The 15,348-nt window shown below is 44.8% G+C and overlaps 1 protein-coding gene across 16 annotated transcripts in view; it reads right to left on the reverse strand.

Moving 5' to 3' along the window:
- Positions 1-66: 66 nt before the first annotated feature.
- The window catches only part of EPHA6 (EPH receptor A6), a 1,277,595-nt gene continuing 1,262,313 nt past the window's right edge, over positions 67-15,348 (reverse strand). For 10 of the 16 annotated variants that reach the window (XM_068270648.1, XM_068270650.1, XM_068270649.1 and 7 more), the window contains 2 exons: positions 8,293-8,442; positions 67-5,095 (listed from right to left, as the gene is read on the reverse strand). In XM_068270648.1, the coding sequence (XP_068126749.1) occupies positions 4,981-5,095; positions 8,293-8,442 (265 nt within the window). In that variant the 3' untranslated portion in view covers positions 67-4,980. The remainder of the gene's footprint in view (positions 5,096-8,292; positions 8,443-15,348) is intronic. The other 6 variants (XM_068270656.1, XM_068270657.1, XM_068270659.1 and 3 more) reach the window with 1 other exon arrangement.

Below are 15,348 nucleotides of genomic sequence, written 5' to 3' on the forward strand. Positions count from 1 at the left end.
AGCAGGGTAGGTGTTTTCTCTAATGTTCCCACTGATATATATGGTAAAATACATGAGGGTGCTTCGTCTCTGGTTCTCTTTTAAGGACAACTAATTGAACTTCATCCCAATCAGTAGCTGATACTCCCATTCCCATGAAAAATCTTTACCTTTTCACAAACGGATCATCAGGGGGCGCTGTATGGCTGATATTCTGGTGAAACCCCTCCCACAGTGTGATGTCAGTTGGAAACAGCTGTTATTTTCCACAATGCAACAAGGCTGGCATAGTGTGATGTCAGAACCTAGGTCCTGACATCACATTCTGGGAGCCTTGTTGCTATAAAAGAAATCAACCTTTTAGCCTATCACATTGTTAGGGGGTGTGGTTATAGATCATGGCATTTAATGCTGTTTTTTTCCTGTCTGCAAGTAGTAAAGATGTTTACGTGCAGGCTGACTGCCGATAAAAAAACAAATTACATGGCAGATATCAATCATTTCTTGATCTCTCTTCTATTTTTTAACTTTTTGCTTTGCAATGGATTTATTTATTTTTTTCCCCTTTTCGCTAAAGCTCCTCTTTAAAGAGAAACTCCGACCAAAAATTGAACTTGATCCCAATCAGTAGCTGTTACCCCCTTTTACATGAGAAATCTATTCCTTTTCACAAACAGACCATCAGGGGGCGCTGTATGACTGATATTGTGGTGAAACCCCTCCCACTAGAGACCCCTCCCACAAGAAAAGTACATACTTTTTTGGCAGTTTCCTGTCTGTGAACCTTGTTGCATTGTGGGAAATAGCTGTTTACAGCTGTTTCCAACTGCCAAAAACCATGCAGCAGCTACATCACCTGCCAACACTAAAATGTTCACTGGAGTACCTCTTTAAGCCACTGCCAACCAGTTACTATCAGTTACTGAACACTGTATAGCAGCAGTGTTCTAATCATTGTCCTACCAAAACAGTTTCTTTCTATACACAGTTATTCAGGAGCATTTTTGTGCTACTTCCTGAGGGAATGTCATTAGTTGCAGCTTGTTCTAATATACTATGAATCTTTCCTACTATAAAAGAGGTGCGTGCTCTCACTCTCTCACTCTCTCTCTCTTGTCTAGAGCTTCGGGAGATACTAGTTACTGCCTACACCAGCTGTGCTGTAAGTTTAGATTTTCAGGCAAGCTTTCCGTTCATCTCCAGGCACAGTTTAACTGTAAACATAGCATCTGATATCTTAGTAAGCAGAATGCATGAATGTTTCCTTTATGTGCAGTATAAAACATCTGCAGCTACAGATCCTGTTTTAAAAATTCATTCGTGTGACTTAAAGCATCCCAAGTGAAGGAGCAAAAAGCTGGCTCTGAGGGCGGGACTGCGGCAGGCTGAACAGAAATGTTATTCAGGCTTTAAAGCGGATCCGAGATGAAAAACTGACTTTAACAAGTAACTTGTCTATATATCTTATCTAAAGTTTAGATAGTTTACACAGCATATCTAGCTGCAAACAGCTTTATGATTATTTATTCATGTGACACAATGTGAGCGGCCATGTTCTGTTTGTCACATTGTCACAGGCTGATGGCTGGAGATGCTATCAGCTTGCCTGTGTGTACATTCAGTCCCCTCTGCTCCTCCCCTCCGCCTCTGAAATCAATGGCTAGTAACCTCCTCCTGCCCAGACTGAGCTCCCATAAGCCCTTGCTACATGGGACTGAGTGCCAAGGCTCTCTGAAAAGCTGTGGGCGAGGCTTTTTTAGTTTATAGGGAATTAGAGTATTAAAACAAAACAAAATAAGTATTTGGCTTGAGGAATGCCGTATAAACTATATGAAAGGAACACAATAATGCAATGAGTAAAAGTTTATCTCAGATCCACTTTAAAGAGGAACTTTATCGAATGATAGTAGTAGGGGTAAAAAAAATAGATGATAGATAAAAAATGATTGATATCCGCAGTGTAATTCCTACATGTTGTTTGACCGTGAGCCTGCAGGTCATCATCTTTACTGCTGGCAGACAAGGAAAAAATAAAACAGAAAGCATCAGCTGTCATTATCTCCAATAACAATGTGATAGGCTAAAGGTTATTTTTTAATACATACATGCACAGTGGGAGATACTGCATGCTTCGTAGTTGGAAACAGCTGTTATTTCACACAATGTAATGAGGTTCACAGACAGGAAACTGTCAGGGCCATGGCTTTTACGTCACACTGTGGGAGGGGTTTCACCACAATATCAGCCACACAGATGTCCCTGATGATCTATTCGAGAAAAGGTAACGATTTATCATGGGAAAGGCTACTGATTGGAATGAAGTTCAGTCCTGGGTTAAAGTTCCTCTTTGAAAGAGGAAGGACCCAAGTAGAGCTAATAAATATCACAGTCTTCAGCTCTACGTATCCACAAATAAGCTCTGACTGCTATATAGTACAGGAAATACAGTTGTGCCCGGGGTTTTAATTTACTGCATGTTTTACTTAAATATAAACCCTTTGGAATACATGAGGGAGCTGTTTGTCTTACACCTTAAAGCAGATCCGAGATGAAAAACTATCTATCTATAACAAGTAACTTGTCTATATATCTTATCTAAAGTTTAGATAGTTTACACAGCAAATCTAGCTGCAAACAGCTTCAAAAGTTTATGATTATTTATTCCTGTGATATAATGAGGGCAGCCATGTTCTGTTTGTCACATTGTCACAGGCTGAGGGCTGTGTGTAAATTCAGTCCCCTCTCCTCCTCCCTCCTCCCCCCTGCCTCTGAAATCAATGGCTAGTAACCTCCTCTTCCACCTCCTGCCCAGACTGAGCTCCCATAAGCCCTTGCTCTAGTGCCAAGGCACAAAAGGAGCTGTGGGCGAGGCTTGTTTAGTTTATAGGGAATTAGAGTATTAAAACAAAACAAAAAAAAGTATTTGGCTTGAGGAATGCCCTATAAACTATATAAAAGGAACACAATTATGCAATGAGTAAAAGTTTATCTCGGATCCACTTTAAGCTTACCGAGCAGAATCTGAAATCCTTCAGTAGATTGTGTTTTTATATATAAAGCAAAGTATACATGTGTTAGACTTTGTAACCCAGCCACAGCAGAGTTACAGACAGCTTTTTCCATGTATTTCCTGCTTATCTTACCTGCAAGTCTGAAGCAAGTGACTCATGCTGCCAGTTCACATTCTTCACTCACTGACAAAGCCCTAATGAGCTTTGAGGGATGTGAATATGCAAATGCACCAGGCGTGAAGCTTCACCCTATAGGCTAATATTAACTAAATGCATGTTTCCCTGCTCCTTCTTCAGGCAGAAAGAATAGGAAGGAACCGTGTGTAACGTTGGTTGCTGGATTGCAAAACTTTAACCCTTATGTTATATACAGTACTGTTTGCTGGACGATTTTAGTTTATTTCTTTCTTTTTTTTTGCCTGGATTTCTGCTTTATTCTTCCCACTATACTTTTTTTGCCCAATATATATCTTCATATTCTCATAGGTAACCAGACTGTGGGAACAATTCATTTTGTTCACACGATGGAAAGCCAGAACAAAATTGCCGCATTCAATAGCATTTACAGGTACACTTTGTAGCATGTTCAGTAAACTCTGGTAAAGTTACCATGCGCAGGGAACGCACTACAATCTTACTGTTACTTACCGTATATTGACAAGATAGCATGCATTGCCAAATCAGCGGGATCCACGTTACTAGGCAACATGGTTGTTAGAGTAACGCACGCTATGCAACTCTAACAACCCTAAACTTTACCAGAGTTTATTGAATGTGCCCCTTTTGTTCCTAGTCAGCTGTGGTTCTGCAAGACTGGAGATCATAGCGCATTATAAGTGATCCAGCAATCCTGGACGGGATTTATTAAAAATGATCGCTTGTTAGGTTGCACAAGAGTCTGTAATCCTTTGCAGGGTCATATCAGTCCACATCAGGAGATGCTGAAAAGTTAGTGAATTGGAGGTTGTGTAGTCACTGTCACATGCAGAAGGGACTTTTTTGTAAATAAATCGAGGACAGCCTGTGAGCCTGAACTTATTAGTATGAAGTTCTCACTGTGGATGCATTTGGGTGGATGCAATTACACGACCACTAAAGGCCCATACACAAGCTAGATTAAAGTTGACTGAGACGGTTGATAATGACCGCCTCTGCCGATAATCCGTTGTGGGTACAGCAGACCCCGACTGCCACCCGCTCAGCGATCCACCACGCGAATCGATTCAGCAAAGCAATGGCCCCTCCTCCGACGTGATGTCACATTTGCTCTGTTCAGGCCGCCTCCCCCACATTACAAAAGAACACATCGTTAGCATTCTGGCTAACTACACGTCTGTGCTGCCTCAGCCCAGCAATGTCAACTGAGGGTTCAGGTTCCGTTCCTCCTTATGGCCTGATAGGATCCAAGTGAGGGCTACAAACTGCTGTCACCTAATAGTGGACAAACTTTATTTTCCCATGCCAGATGTGCAGAATCACTTATAAGGTCTTATGATCTACATCTTGTGAGAACCTTAATACATCATGTCCTGTATGTTCTGGATTTAATGTTCATTTATAACAGTGCTTTACTAAGTCATGTATCTTCTTACTTAATAAACACTTTTATTAGTGGTTACAATGTCTAAAAAAACAAAACAAAAAAAAAAACAGGTCTTCAGCCAATTGGTTAAACCATTACCCTTTAGTTTCTCTACAGCGGATAAAAGCTAGACTCTGGGCGGAGTCGCTAGAGTCCATGAGCCAATGGAAGAGGTGGCCACACCCACGCCGCACCATACACCAGATGCCAGACGTCTTGCTGTGGGGCCCAGGATTCTACTTGTCAGTAACTTGAAGACATATCTATGCAAAGTTTTCAAAAACATTAGTCTGGAAGTGTCAGGTTTGTCTCTCCGTGTCTCTTGAGAAGAGTCCCCATAAGTCTAGAGTGTAAGAATATCTTCTGATAAAGAAATACTGAGGCACAAAACAGTTGCATCTACTACTTTCATACATGAAATCCTTTTTCTTGTATATGCATCATCTGTAATCGTAAAGTCTGTATACTGCTCACTATTCTTCTCTGGTGTCCGATGAGCACTATTCCGATTCGCCGGATGTCACTGGGAGGAAACAAACAAAAATAAAAATATACATATTAAGTATGCAAAATGCTGTAGATAGTTTGGTTTTTTTGGGGATGTAATAATATCAAAGTATAAAAAATATAAATTGACGCACTACCGCTTTCAACACTGATCTGAGCTATTGGTGTGTTGCAGTTTGAGTTGACGACCCCAAAGGACCGGCCCGCCCATGAGGCGGGGTGAAACTTTTGCCTCAGGTGGCACTTCTGGGGGGGCGGCACCCGTCTGTCCGTGGGTGTGGAGGGCGTAGCAGGAAGTGACGTCAGTGGAGCGCACGCTGGAACGAGGAAGAGGTGAGTGATCCCCGCCCGTTGCCTCTTACAATAGCTGCAGGCAGCAACTTAACTTTTTTAAAGCTGGAGGGGAGCGGAGGACGGGGGACCCAGGCGAGGGAGGGGGGGGGGGTCCGACCCCCCCCCCCCGCCGCTAGGCCCAATACCCCCTTCCTGCCCGCTATCCCCTCCAGCTCGGGTGGCCCACCACACCCACGGCTTGGGGGGGCGGCAATTTCTTTAAAGATTGCCTCAGGCAGCAAAAAGTCAAGGGCCGGGCCTGCCAACCACAGAAGGAGCAAAGAAAACAAAGAAACCCATATGCAGTTCACTTTTTCTCCTGAGTTTTCGCCTAGGTGATATTATGACAACTTATCAAAAAATGAATTTTAAACCCCCAGCCAGCAAGAAAACACTCAAAATTGTGATATAACGCTTTCAGCTATTTGTTGGTACTTTTTCAATTACTGAATGCTGAAATGTCATTTTAAACAAAAATTGAAAAATTATCTCTTAGGAGAGAATTCAGGAAAGAAAGTTAATTGTATATAGGCTCTGGAGTGCAAACTAACTATAGGGAGAGCACAACCAGCCTTTTAAATCCGAAGACATAACAGCAAACGTTTTTTAGGTGATACCTTTAATGACTAACTGTACCAGATTTCAACAGAACACAATAGAATATTAGTACAATAGAATATTACTATTGGCTCCGATATCTCCACGGGCAGGATCTAGAAGTCCGGTCTTCGCCATTCCCATGTCCTGCAGGGCTGTCAGCTAATCCAGAAGGGGGCGTTTCCATAAAAGCAGGGAGTGACAGGAGTCGGAGGGTACCAGTGCAGTGTCTGATATGAAAGGAACGCTATTCCGGGCCACCTGTCTACACCAGTACTGGAATTGTTACATTCCCAGGGGCATCATCTCCCTCCACTCAGCGGCAACTCATACAATTTCAATCTGCTAGTGGCCACTCGCCACAACATACTTCTCCAACCATCTGCCGGACCCTTCTTAACCACTTGCCGACCGCGCACTCATACCGCGCGTCAGCAAAGTGGCAGCTGCAGGACCAGCGACGCAGTTCTGCGTCGCCGGCTGCAGGCTAATTAATCAGGAAGCAGCCGCTCGCGCGAGCGGCTGCTTCCTGTCAATTCAAGGCGGGGGGCTCCGTGAATAGCCTGTGGGCCGCCGATCGCGGCTCGCAGGCTAAATGTAAACACAAGCGGAAATAATCCGCTTTGTTTACATTCGTACAACGCTGCTAACAGTAGCAGCGTTGTACTGGATCAGCGATCCCCGGCCAATCAGCGGCCGGGGATCGCTGTCACATGACAGGCAGGAGCCTGTTAGAGGCTGCACAGGACAGATCCGTTCCTGTGCAGCCTCGGATCTCCGGGGAAGGGAGGGAGGAGAGGGAGGGGGGGAATTTCGCCGTGGAGGGGGGCTTTGAGGTGCCCCTCCCCGCAACACCCAGGCAGGCAGGAGCGATCAGACCCCCCCAGCACATCATCCCCCTAGTGGGGAAAAAAGGGGGGCAATCTGGTCGCTCTGCCTGCACCCTGATCTGTGTTGGGGGCTGCACAGCCCACCCAGCACAGATCAGCTAAAACAGCGCTGGTCCTTAAGGGGGGGGGGGGGTAAAGAGTGGGTCCTCAAGTGGTTAAAGAGACTCTGTAACAAAATTTTGAGCCTTATTTCGTCTATCCTATAAGTTCCTGTGCCTGTTCTAATGTGGTCTGTCTTACTGCAGCCTTTTCTAGTTGCACTGTCTCTGTAATAAATCTTATCTTCTTTCCTCTGTCGGCTCTGTCGGGCTCAGGCTGGAATGTGTGGAATGTGCAGCACTGCTTGTCATTGGCAGAAGCTTTACACACCCTCTCCAAGCTCTGCATGAGTCACACAGTGAGTTGTTCTCAGCCTATCATACTCTGGTTAGAAGCCATATTTTTTGTTTGTAAACACTGCCTAAAAATGGCAATTACAAGCCAGGATTGCAGCAGGGAGTGGCAGAAACAGCACAGAGGGGCCTAGGAGAACATAATGAAGAGAATGGTATGCTTTTTATTGTAAGAATTTTAGAGTACAGATTCTCTTTAGGGTGGGTCCTCCTGAATCAGAGGCATGCTGCCTGCAGTTTTCCTGATCCCCACACTGGCCAACCAGAAGTACTTGGAGATGCTCCACAGGTACTGCTCCCGGTGACTTTTGGGGATGTGGGGGAGGGGGTAGGGTTGCATGTGCCACACAGTCTGACCATAAGACGCAGTGACTCCCCCACCCCCCCACACACACACCTTTGGGATAGAAAAGTGTGTGTTATGATCTGAAAAATACGGTAATTACAAAGCTGAGAAGGCTGGGTGCACACATAGCAAACGCTGCGTTTTATGCAGCATTGTTAGTCTACAGGACACAGAAGAAGCTGCGTTTTACTGCGTTTTTTTTACAGTATGCGTTTTGCAAATGCTGGTAGTGTTGCATATTATGCAGGATGGCTGCCAAAACGTGCATAATGAAAGTCAATGGTAATGCATATGCATAGCGTTTTGCATGCATTTTTGATTAAAAAAATAAAGATCTCATGCGTTTCCGCTTTTTGTTGTCTTCCTAGTGATTTGCATAAATTTATATAAAAAAAGGCATACAAAACGCATGTGTGTTGTACATTAGCAAACCGCAAAGGCATTAAAACGCATGAAAAAAACGCATTTGCGTAAAAAACCGCAAAACGCACCAAAAAAGCAATGTAAAATCACAAACGCACCATCCTAAAACACTACTTTTTCACGCTATGTCATTTGTGAACCCGGCCTCCAGCAAAATAGAGCAGGGCACCAGTTTGTTTTTATTTATTTGACAGAATTCTAATATTCTCTCTATTCCATCTGTATGACTTACTCAATGCTCATCCTGCAGACCAGGTCCAGCGTTGTGAATCCCGCTGCCATGAAGATACTGGCGTACTGACCCATCTTTATGGAGTCTAGCCACTCCGTGACTGTGACAAAAAAATGATATTCCGGAACTTCCCCTGGTGACTCTGGCAATCTAGAGAAACACAGGCAAGAAAAATGATCACAAGTTGGGTCTCGTTGCAAGTCTTGCTGACAGAAAGCTTTCTGAAAATCAGTGGCGTATCTAGGCAAGACAGAGCCCATGGCAAATACTAAAATTGCGATGATAATTCTGCTCATTTTGTCAGTTTTCTGTATCAATTACATTAACTGTTGTGAAAAAAGCACACATTTTTCTGCATAGAAACACACTTGGTGTGCAGAAAATGTGCGCAGAAAAAGCTGAGTTGAAAACTGAAAAACAAGTGTGATCTCTGCCTTAGCCATGGACCCTGAACAAGCAAGCAGATCAAATGTCTATAACACATCTGACAAGATTAGCTGCATGCATGTTTCAGGTGTGTGATTTAGACCCTACTGACCAGAAGGATCAGCAGGATTTCCATGCAACCAGTATTGTTTAAAAGGAAATAAATACGGCAGCCACCACTCTCATATGAATGAAAGCAATGAAACATTTGCAGTGACAATTATAACATAATAAAAGGCTGACAACCTATTAAATATCAGTAGATAGGTACTGAGCTAGAAATATAATACATTTTAACAACTGAGGTACACTGTACAAGAGAGAGGTTGTAAAATCTGGCCACAGAGATGCCAGCAGCGTAATGGTGCAGAGAGTATCATAAGCGCTTAATTTGAATCCTTGTGCAGATTGTTTGATACTCCTCCCTATATTGCCTGATGAAGCGGGGTTGAACCTGCGAAACGCTTTGCATTTCTTTTTGGAGTTCCTAATAAATGTGTTTGACTGTCTGAATCGCAGTCGTTGTCGTGTCTGCTTGAGGGAGGTAAGACCACCACTTCCTCCTTCAATTTTGCCATTTAAGTTGGTTTTTAAGCTCATTTAATCTAATCTTATACTTTTTGCGCCTCTGTTCATTGTATACTTCTTTGAAAACAATTCTTTTGTTTACTTCTCACTTCCTGTCTCCCTGACTACCTGGTCTCCAGTGTGCACCATGGGGGTCGCCAGGACAGCATGTGAGGACAACAATAAAGAGCTTACACAAGTTTAAGGGCCTGTTCTCACTCAGGCGATTAGCAGGCGGTTACTACTAATCATCGAACCACTAGTGATCGCTATCGCTTTTTAAAGCACTAGCGCAATATTAAGTACAGTATATGGCAGTGATCTCACTGCTGCAGTTGCCTCCAATTCACATTTAGCATTTACAGCATTTTACCGCAATTGTAGAGCGATTGCAATCACTATGACAACATTTAACGCTGGGGGAAGGGGGGGAGAAGGCAGTTTTGCTAAAATATATAGGAGATCGGTCTCCGGCAGTATACGGGCAGGCAGCAGATCTCTCTGTTCAGATTCGATCAGAGAGATCTATCTCATGGTCGATCTGCCCTTGTATTGCCTGATGTGTGGCCAACTTAATGGACTGTGCAGTATGGTAGGACTGTGCGGCTCACAAGCGCACCATGATGGGATTATAAATCTTTTGCAAGATAAGCCAGCTAACTTTTATACCTTGCGTTTGCATGTGTCACTTTTCGCCTACAGTTCTGCTTCCTCTGCTGCTACCTTTTGTTTTCTTCTAATTTATCTACTTACGTTCAGTTCCGTTGCCATAGAGTCTAAATCGCAGAGCAGCCTAGAATGAATTGATGATGTGTTAACACAAAGACCCCGACCAATAGCAGAGCTCCTGCTGTCTGCCAAGCGCACGAAAATCAGAATTCATATATGCTGACAGCTGTGACCGCCATGTCTAATGGGCACGGCTCGCACCTGAAAGGACTGTGTTATTATTATAGATAGCTGCAATTACCATGATTAAGAGATCCTTCAGGTTAACGGCATGCTGTAAATGAACAGAAAGCCCTGCCACGTTCTGCTACTCCACTGACCAGCTAAGACTTGAATAAATAGCCCTGCAACTGAACAGAGGGCACACTTAAGCCATTATGCATTGTCACTCTTCTTAATCATAAGCTAGCTTTTGTGCATGTAGATTAATAGCAGCTATAACTGCCAAGGTGGTTTCTTACATTTCTGTGCGTTGACTCACTTCTCCGCGCACGGGTCAAGGTAGGTGAAATTTAATGATGTTGATCCTGTGATCTGTGTTCCACTGGCCTTTTGCAGCACGCATCATTTATGCTATTATGTTATCAACCTTGCCTTTCATCCCCGCTCTCTACAATGAATGCAGGAGCATCTTCTCAGGTACACCGTTAGATTAACCTGACCAGACGTTGGCGGCTTGGACAAGGTTGTTCAGTGAAGCATGGTGGAGATATTTCATGACAGTCAAATGTGCAAAGCACAAGCCAGATTTCTTACCTAGTGGTGGGCAAAAATTACACATCGTAATTCACAATTAGGGCACAAGGTCCGGAAACAAATCCGTGGCTCCGTTTTTAAAACCTGATCAAAACCGGAGCCACGGATAGCAATGTTAAAAATAGCAGCTGTCTTCACCCAAACAAAGAAATGGATCCGTCTGTGTTTGCGGGGACCTGTTTTCAAAACCTGAACGGAAGGTCCGGATTAGTGTTGGGCGAACAGTGTTCGCCACTGTTCGGGTTCTGCAGAACATCACCCTGTTCGGGTGATGTTCGGGTTCGGTCGAACACCTGATGGTGTTCGGCCAAACTGTTCGGCCATATGGCCGAACTAAGAGCGCATGGCCGAACGTTACCCCAACGTTCGGCTAGCGCTGTGATTGGCCGAACGGGTCACGTGTAGTGTTGGGCGAACATCTAGATGTTCGGGTTCGGGCCGAACATGGCCGAACTCCGAACATAATGGAAGTCAATGGGGACCCGAACTTTCGTGCTTTGTAAAGCCTCCTTACATGCTACATACCCCAAATTTACAGGGTATGTGCACCTTGGGAGTGGGTACAAGAGGAAAAAATTTTTAGCAAAAAGAGCTTATAGTTTTTGAGAAAATCGATTTTAAAGTTTCAAAGGGAAAACTGTCTTTTAAATGCGGGAAATGTCTGTTTTCTTTGCACAGGTAACATGCTTTTTGTCGGCATGCAGTCATAAATGTAATACATATAAGAGGTTCCAGGAAAAGGGACCGGTAACGCTAACCCAGCAGCAGCACACGTGATGGAACAAGAGGAGGGTGGCGCAGGAGGAGAAGGCCACGCTTTGAGACACAACAACCCAGGCCTTGCATGAGGACAAGAAGCGTGCGGATAGCAATTTGCATTTTGTCGCCATGCAGTCATAAATGTAATACAGATGAGAGGTTCAATAAACAGGGACCGGAAACGCTAACCCATCACAGATGTTCATTGTTCATGTTACTTGGTTGGGGTCCGGGAGTGTTGCGTAGTCGTTTCCAATCCAGGATTGATTCATTTTAATTTGAGTCAGACGGTCTGCATTTTCTGTGGAGAGGCGGATACGCCGCCGATCTGTGACGATGCCTCCGGCAGCACTGAAACAGCGTTCCGACATAACGCTGGCTGCCGGGCAAGCCAGCACCTCTATTGCGTACATTGCCAGTTTGTGCCAGGTGTCTAGCTTCGATACCCAATAGTTGAAGGGTGCAGATGGATTGTTCAACACAGCTACGCCATCTGACATGTAGTCCTTGACCATCTTCTCCAGGCGATCGGTGTTGGAGGTGGATCTGCACGCTTGCTGTTCTGTGTGCTGCTGCATGGGTGTCAGAAAATTTTCCCACTCCAAGGACACTGCCGATACCATTCCCTTTTGGGCACTAGCTGCGGCTTGTGTTGTTTGCTGCCCTCCTGGTCGTCCTGGGTTTGCGGAAGTCAGTCTGTCGGCGTACAACTGGCTAGAGGAGGGGGAGGATGTCAATCTCCTCTCTAAAGTCTCCACAAGGGCCTGCTGGTATTCTTCCATTTTGACCTGTCTGGCTCTTTCTTCAAGCAGTTTTGGAACATTGTGTTTGTACCGTGGATCCAGAAGGGTATAAACCCAGTAATTGGTGTTGTCCAGAATGTGCACAATGCGTGGGTCGCGTTCAATGCAGTCCTAGGCCGAAGAGGTCATAGCCTAGGGTCACAAAACCTGTTTATTGGGCAATTTCAATGGTGGCGAGTCTGACGTACATAAATCGCAGCAATGGCCGTTAGCAACGTCTGAATCTCACGAAATGTCTCATGCAGGTAGAAGACATATTGTTAGACTTGGGCTCCAAAGATGGGTTCCCTACATCTCTGCAAACCAGAGTTACAGGGCTCCAAATTTGGTAAAATCCCCCATAGGCTTTCATTGGGCCTCCTATTTACAGTTCCAAAATCTCACATCTTTTCAAAGGGCAATTACTCAGCAGTGGCAAATTTTCTAGCATTGTAGGGACCCTTAGGGGGAACATGACTGGTGAGTTTCGGGCCCCTAGGCCGAAGAGGTCATAGCCTAGGGTCACAAAAACCTGTTTATTGGGGCTATTTCAATGGTAGTGATGGTGACGTACATAAATCGCAGCAATGGCCGTTAGCAAAGTCTGAATCTCACGAAATGTCTCATGCAGGTAGAAGACATATTGTTAGACTTGGATTCCAAAGATGGGGTCCCTACATCTCTGCAAACCAGAGTTACAGGGGTCCAAAATTGGTAAAATCCCCCATAGGATTTCATTGGCTCCCTATTTCACTTTCCAAAATCTCACATCTTTTCAAAGGGCAATGGCTCAGCAGTACCAAATTTTCTAGCATTGTAGGGACCCTTAGGGGGAACATGACTGGTGAGTTTCGGGCCCCTAGGCCGAAGAGGTCATAGCCTAGGGTCACAAAAACCTGTTTATTTGGGCTATTTCAATGGTAGTGATGGTGGCGTACATAAATCGCAGCCATGGCCGTTAGCAACGTCTGAATCTCACGAAATGTCTCATGCAGGTAGAAGACATATTGTTAGACTTAGATTCCAAAGATGGGGTCCCTACATCTCTGCAAACCAGAGTTACAGGGGTCCAAAATTGGTAAAATCCCCCATAGGCTTTCATTGGGCCTCCTATTTACCGTTCCAAAATCTCACACCATTTCAAAGGGCAATGGCTCAGCAGTGGCAAAACTCACCAGTCATGTTCCCCCTAAGGGTCCCTACAATGCTAGAAAATTTGGTACTGCTGAGCCATTGCCCTTTGAAAAGATGTGAGATTTTGGAAAGTGAAATAGGGAGCCAATGAAATCCTATGGGGGATTTTACCAATTTTGGACCCCTGTAACTCTGGTTTGCAAAGATGTAGGGACCCCATCTTTGGAATCCAAGTCTAACAATATGTCTTCTACCTGCATGAGACATTTCGTGAGATTCAGACTTTGCTAACGGCCATTGCTGCGATTTATGTACGTCACCATCACTACCATTGAAATAGCCCCAATAAACAGGTTTTTGTGACCCTAGGCTATGACCTCTTCGGCCTAGGGGCCCGAAACTCACCAGTCATGTTCCCCCTAAGGGTCCCTACAATGCTAGAAAATTTGGTACTGCTGAGCCATTGCCCTTTGAAAAGATGTGAGATTTTGGAAAGTGAAATAGGGAGCCAATGAAATCCTATGGGGGATTTTACCAATTTTGGACCCCTGTAACTCTGGTTTGCAGAGATGTAGGGACCCCATCTTTGGAATCCAAGTCTAACAATATGTCTTCTACCTGCATGAGACATTTCGTGAGATTCAGACTTTGCTAACGGCCATTGCTGCGATTTATGTACGTCACCATCACTACCATTGAAATAGCCCCAATAAACAGGTTTTTGTGACCCTAGGCTATGACCTCTTCGGCCTAGGGGCCCGAAACTCACCAGTCATGTTCCCCCTAAGGGTCCCTACAATGCTAGAAAATTTGGTACTGCTGAGCCATTGCCCTTTGAAAAGATGTGAGATTTTAGAAAGTTAAATAGGGAGCCAATGAAATCCTATGGGGGATTTTACCAATTTTGGACCCCTGTAACTCTGGTTTGCAGAGATGTAGGGACCCCATCTTTGGAATCCAAGTCTAACAATATGTCTTCTACCTGCATGAGACATTTCGTGAGATTCAGACTTTGCTAACGGCCATTGCTGCGATTTATGTACGTCACCATCACTACCATTGAAATAGCCCCAATAAACAGGTTTTTGTGACCCTAGGCTATGACCTCTTCGGCCTAGGGGCCCGAAACTCACCAGTCATGTTCCCCCTAAGGGTCCCTACAATGCTAGAAAATTTGCCACTGCTGAGTAATTGCCCTTTGAAAAGATGTGAGATTTTGGAACTGTAAATAGGAGGCCCAATAAAAGCCTATGGGGGATTTTACCAAATTTGGAGCCCTGTAACTCTGGTTTGCAGAGATGTAGGGAACCCATCTTTGGAGCCCAAGTCTAACAATATGTCTTCTACCTGCATGAGACATTTCGTGAGATTCAGACGTTGCTAACGGCCATTGCTGCGATTTATGTACGTCAGACTCGCCACCATTGAAATTGCCCAATAAACAGGTTTTGTGACCCTAGGCTATGATCTCTTCGGCCTAGGACTGCATTGAACGCGACCCACGCATTGTGCGCATTCTGGACAACACCAATTACTGGGTTTATACCCTTCTGGATCCACGGTACAAACACAATGTTCCAAAACTGCTTGAAGAAAGAGCCAGACAGGTCAAAATGGAAGAATACCAGCAGGCCCTTGTGGAGACTTTAGAGAGGAGATTGACATCCTCCCCCTCCTCTAGCCAGTTGTACGCCGACAGACTGACTTCCGCAAACCCAGGACGACCAGGAGGGCAGCAAACAACACAAGCCGCAGCTAGTGCCCAAAAGGGAATGGTATCGGCAGTGTCCTTGGAGTGGGAAAATTTTCTGACACCCATGCAGCAGCACACAGAACAGCAAGCGTGCAGATCCACCTCCAACACCGATCGCCTGGAGAAGATGGTCAAGGACTACATGTCAGA

Source organism: Hyperolius riggenbachi, chromosome 2 (assembly GCF_040937935.1).
Source record: "Hyperolius riggenbachi isolate aHypRig1 chromosome 2, aHypRig1.pri, whole genome shotgun sequence".
Lineage (NCBI taxonomy): Eukaryota > Metazoa > Chordata > Amphibia > Anura > Hyperoliidae > Hyperolius > Hyperolius riggenbachi.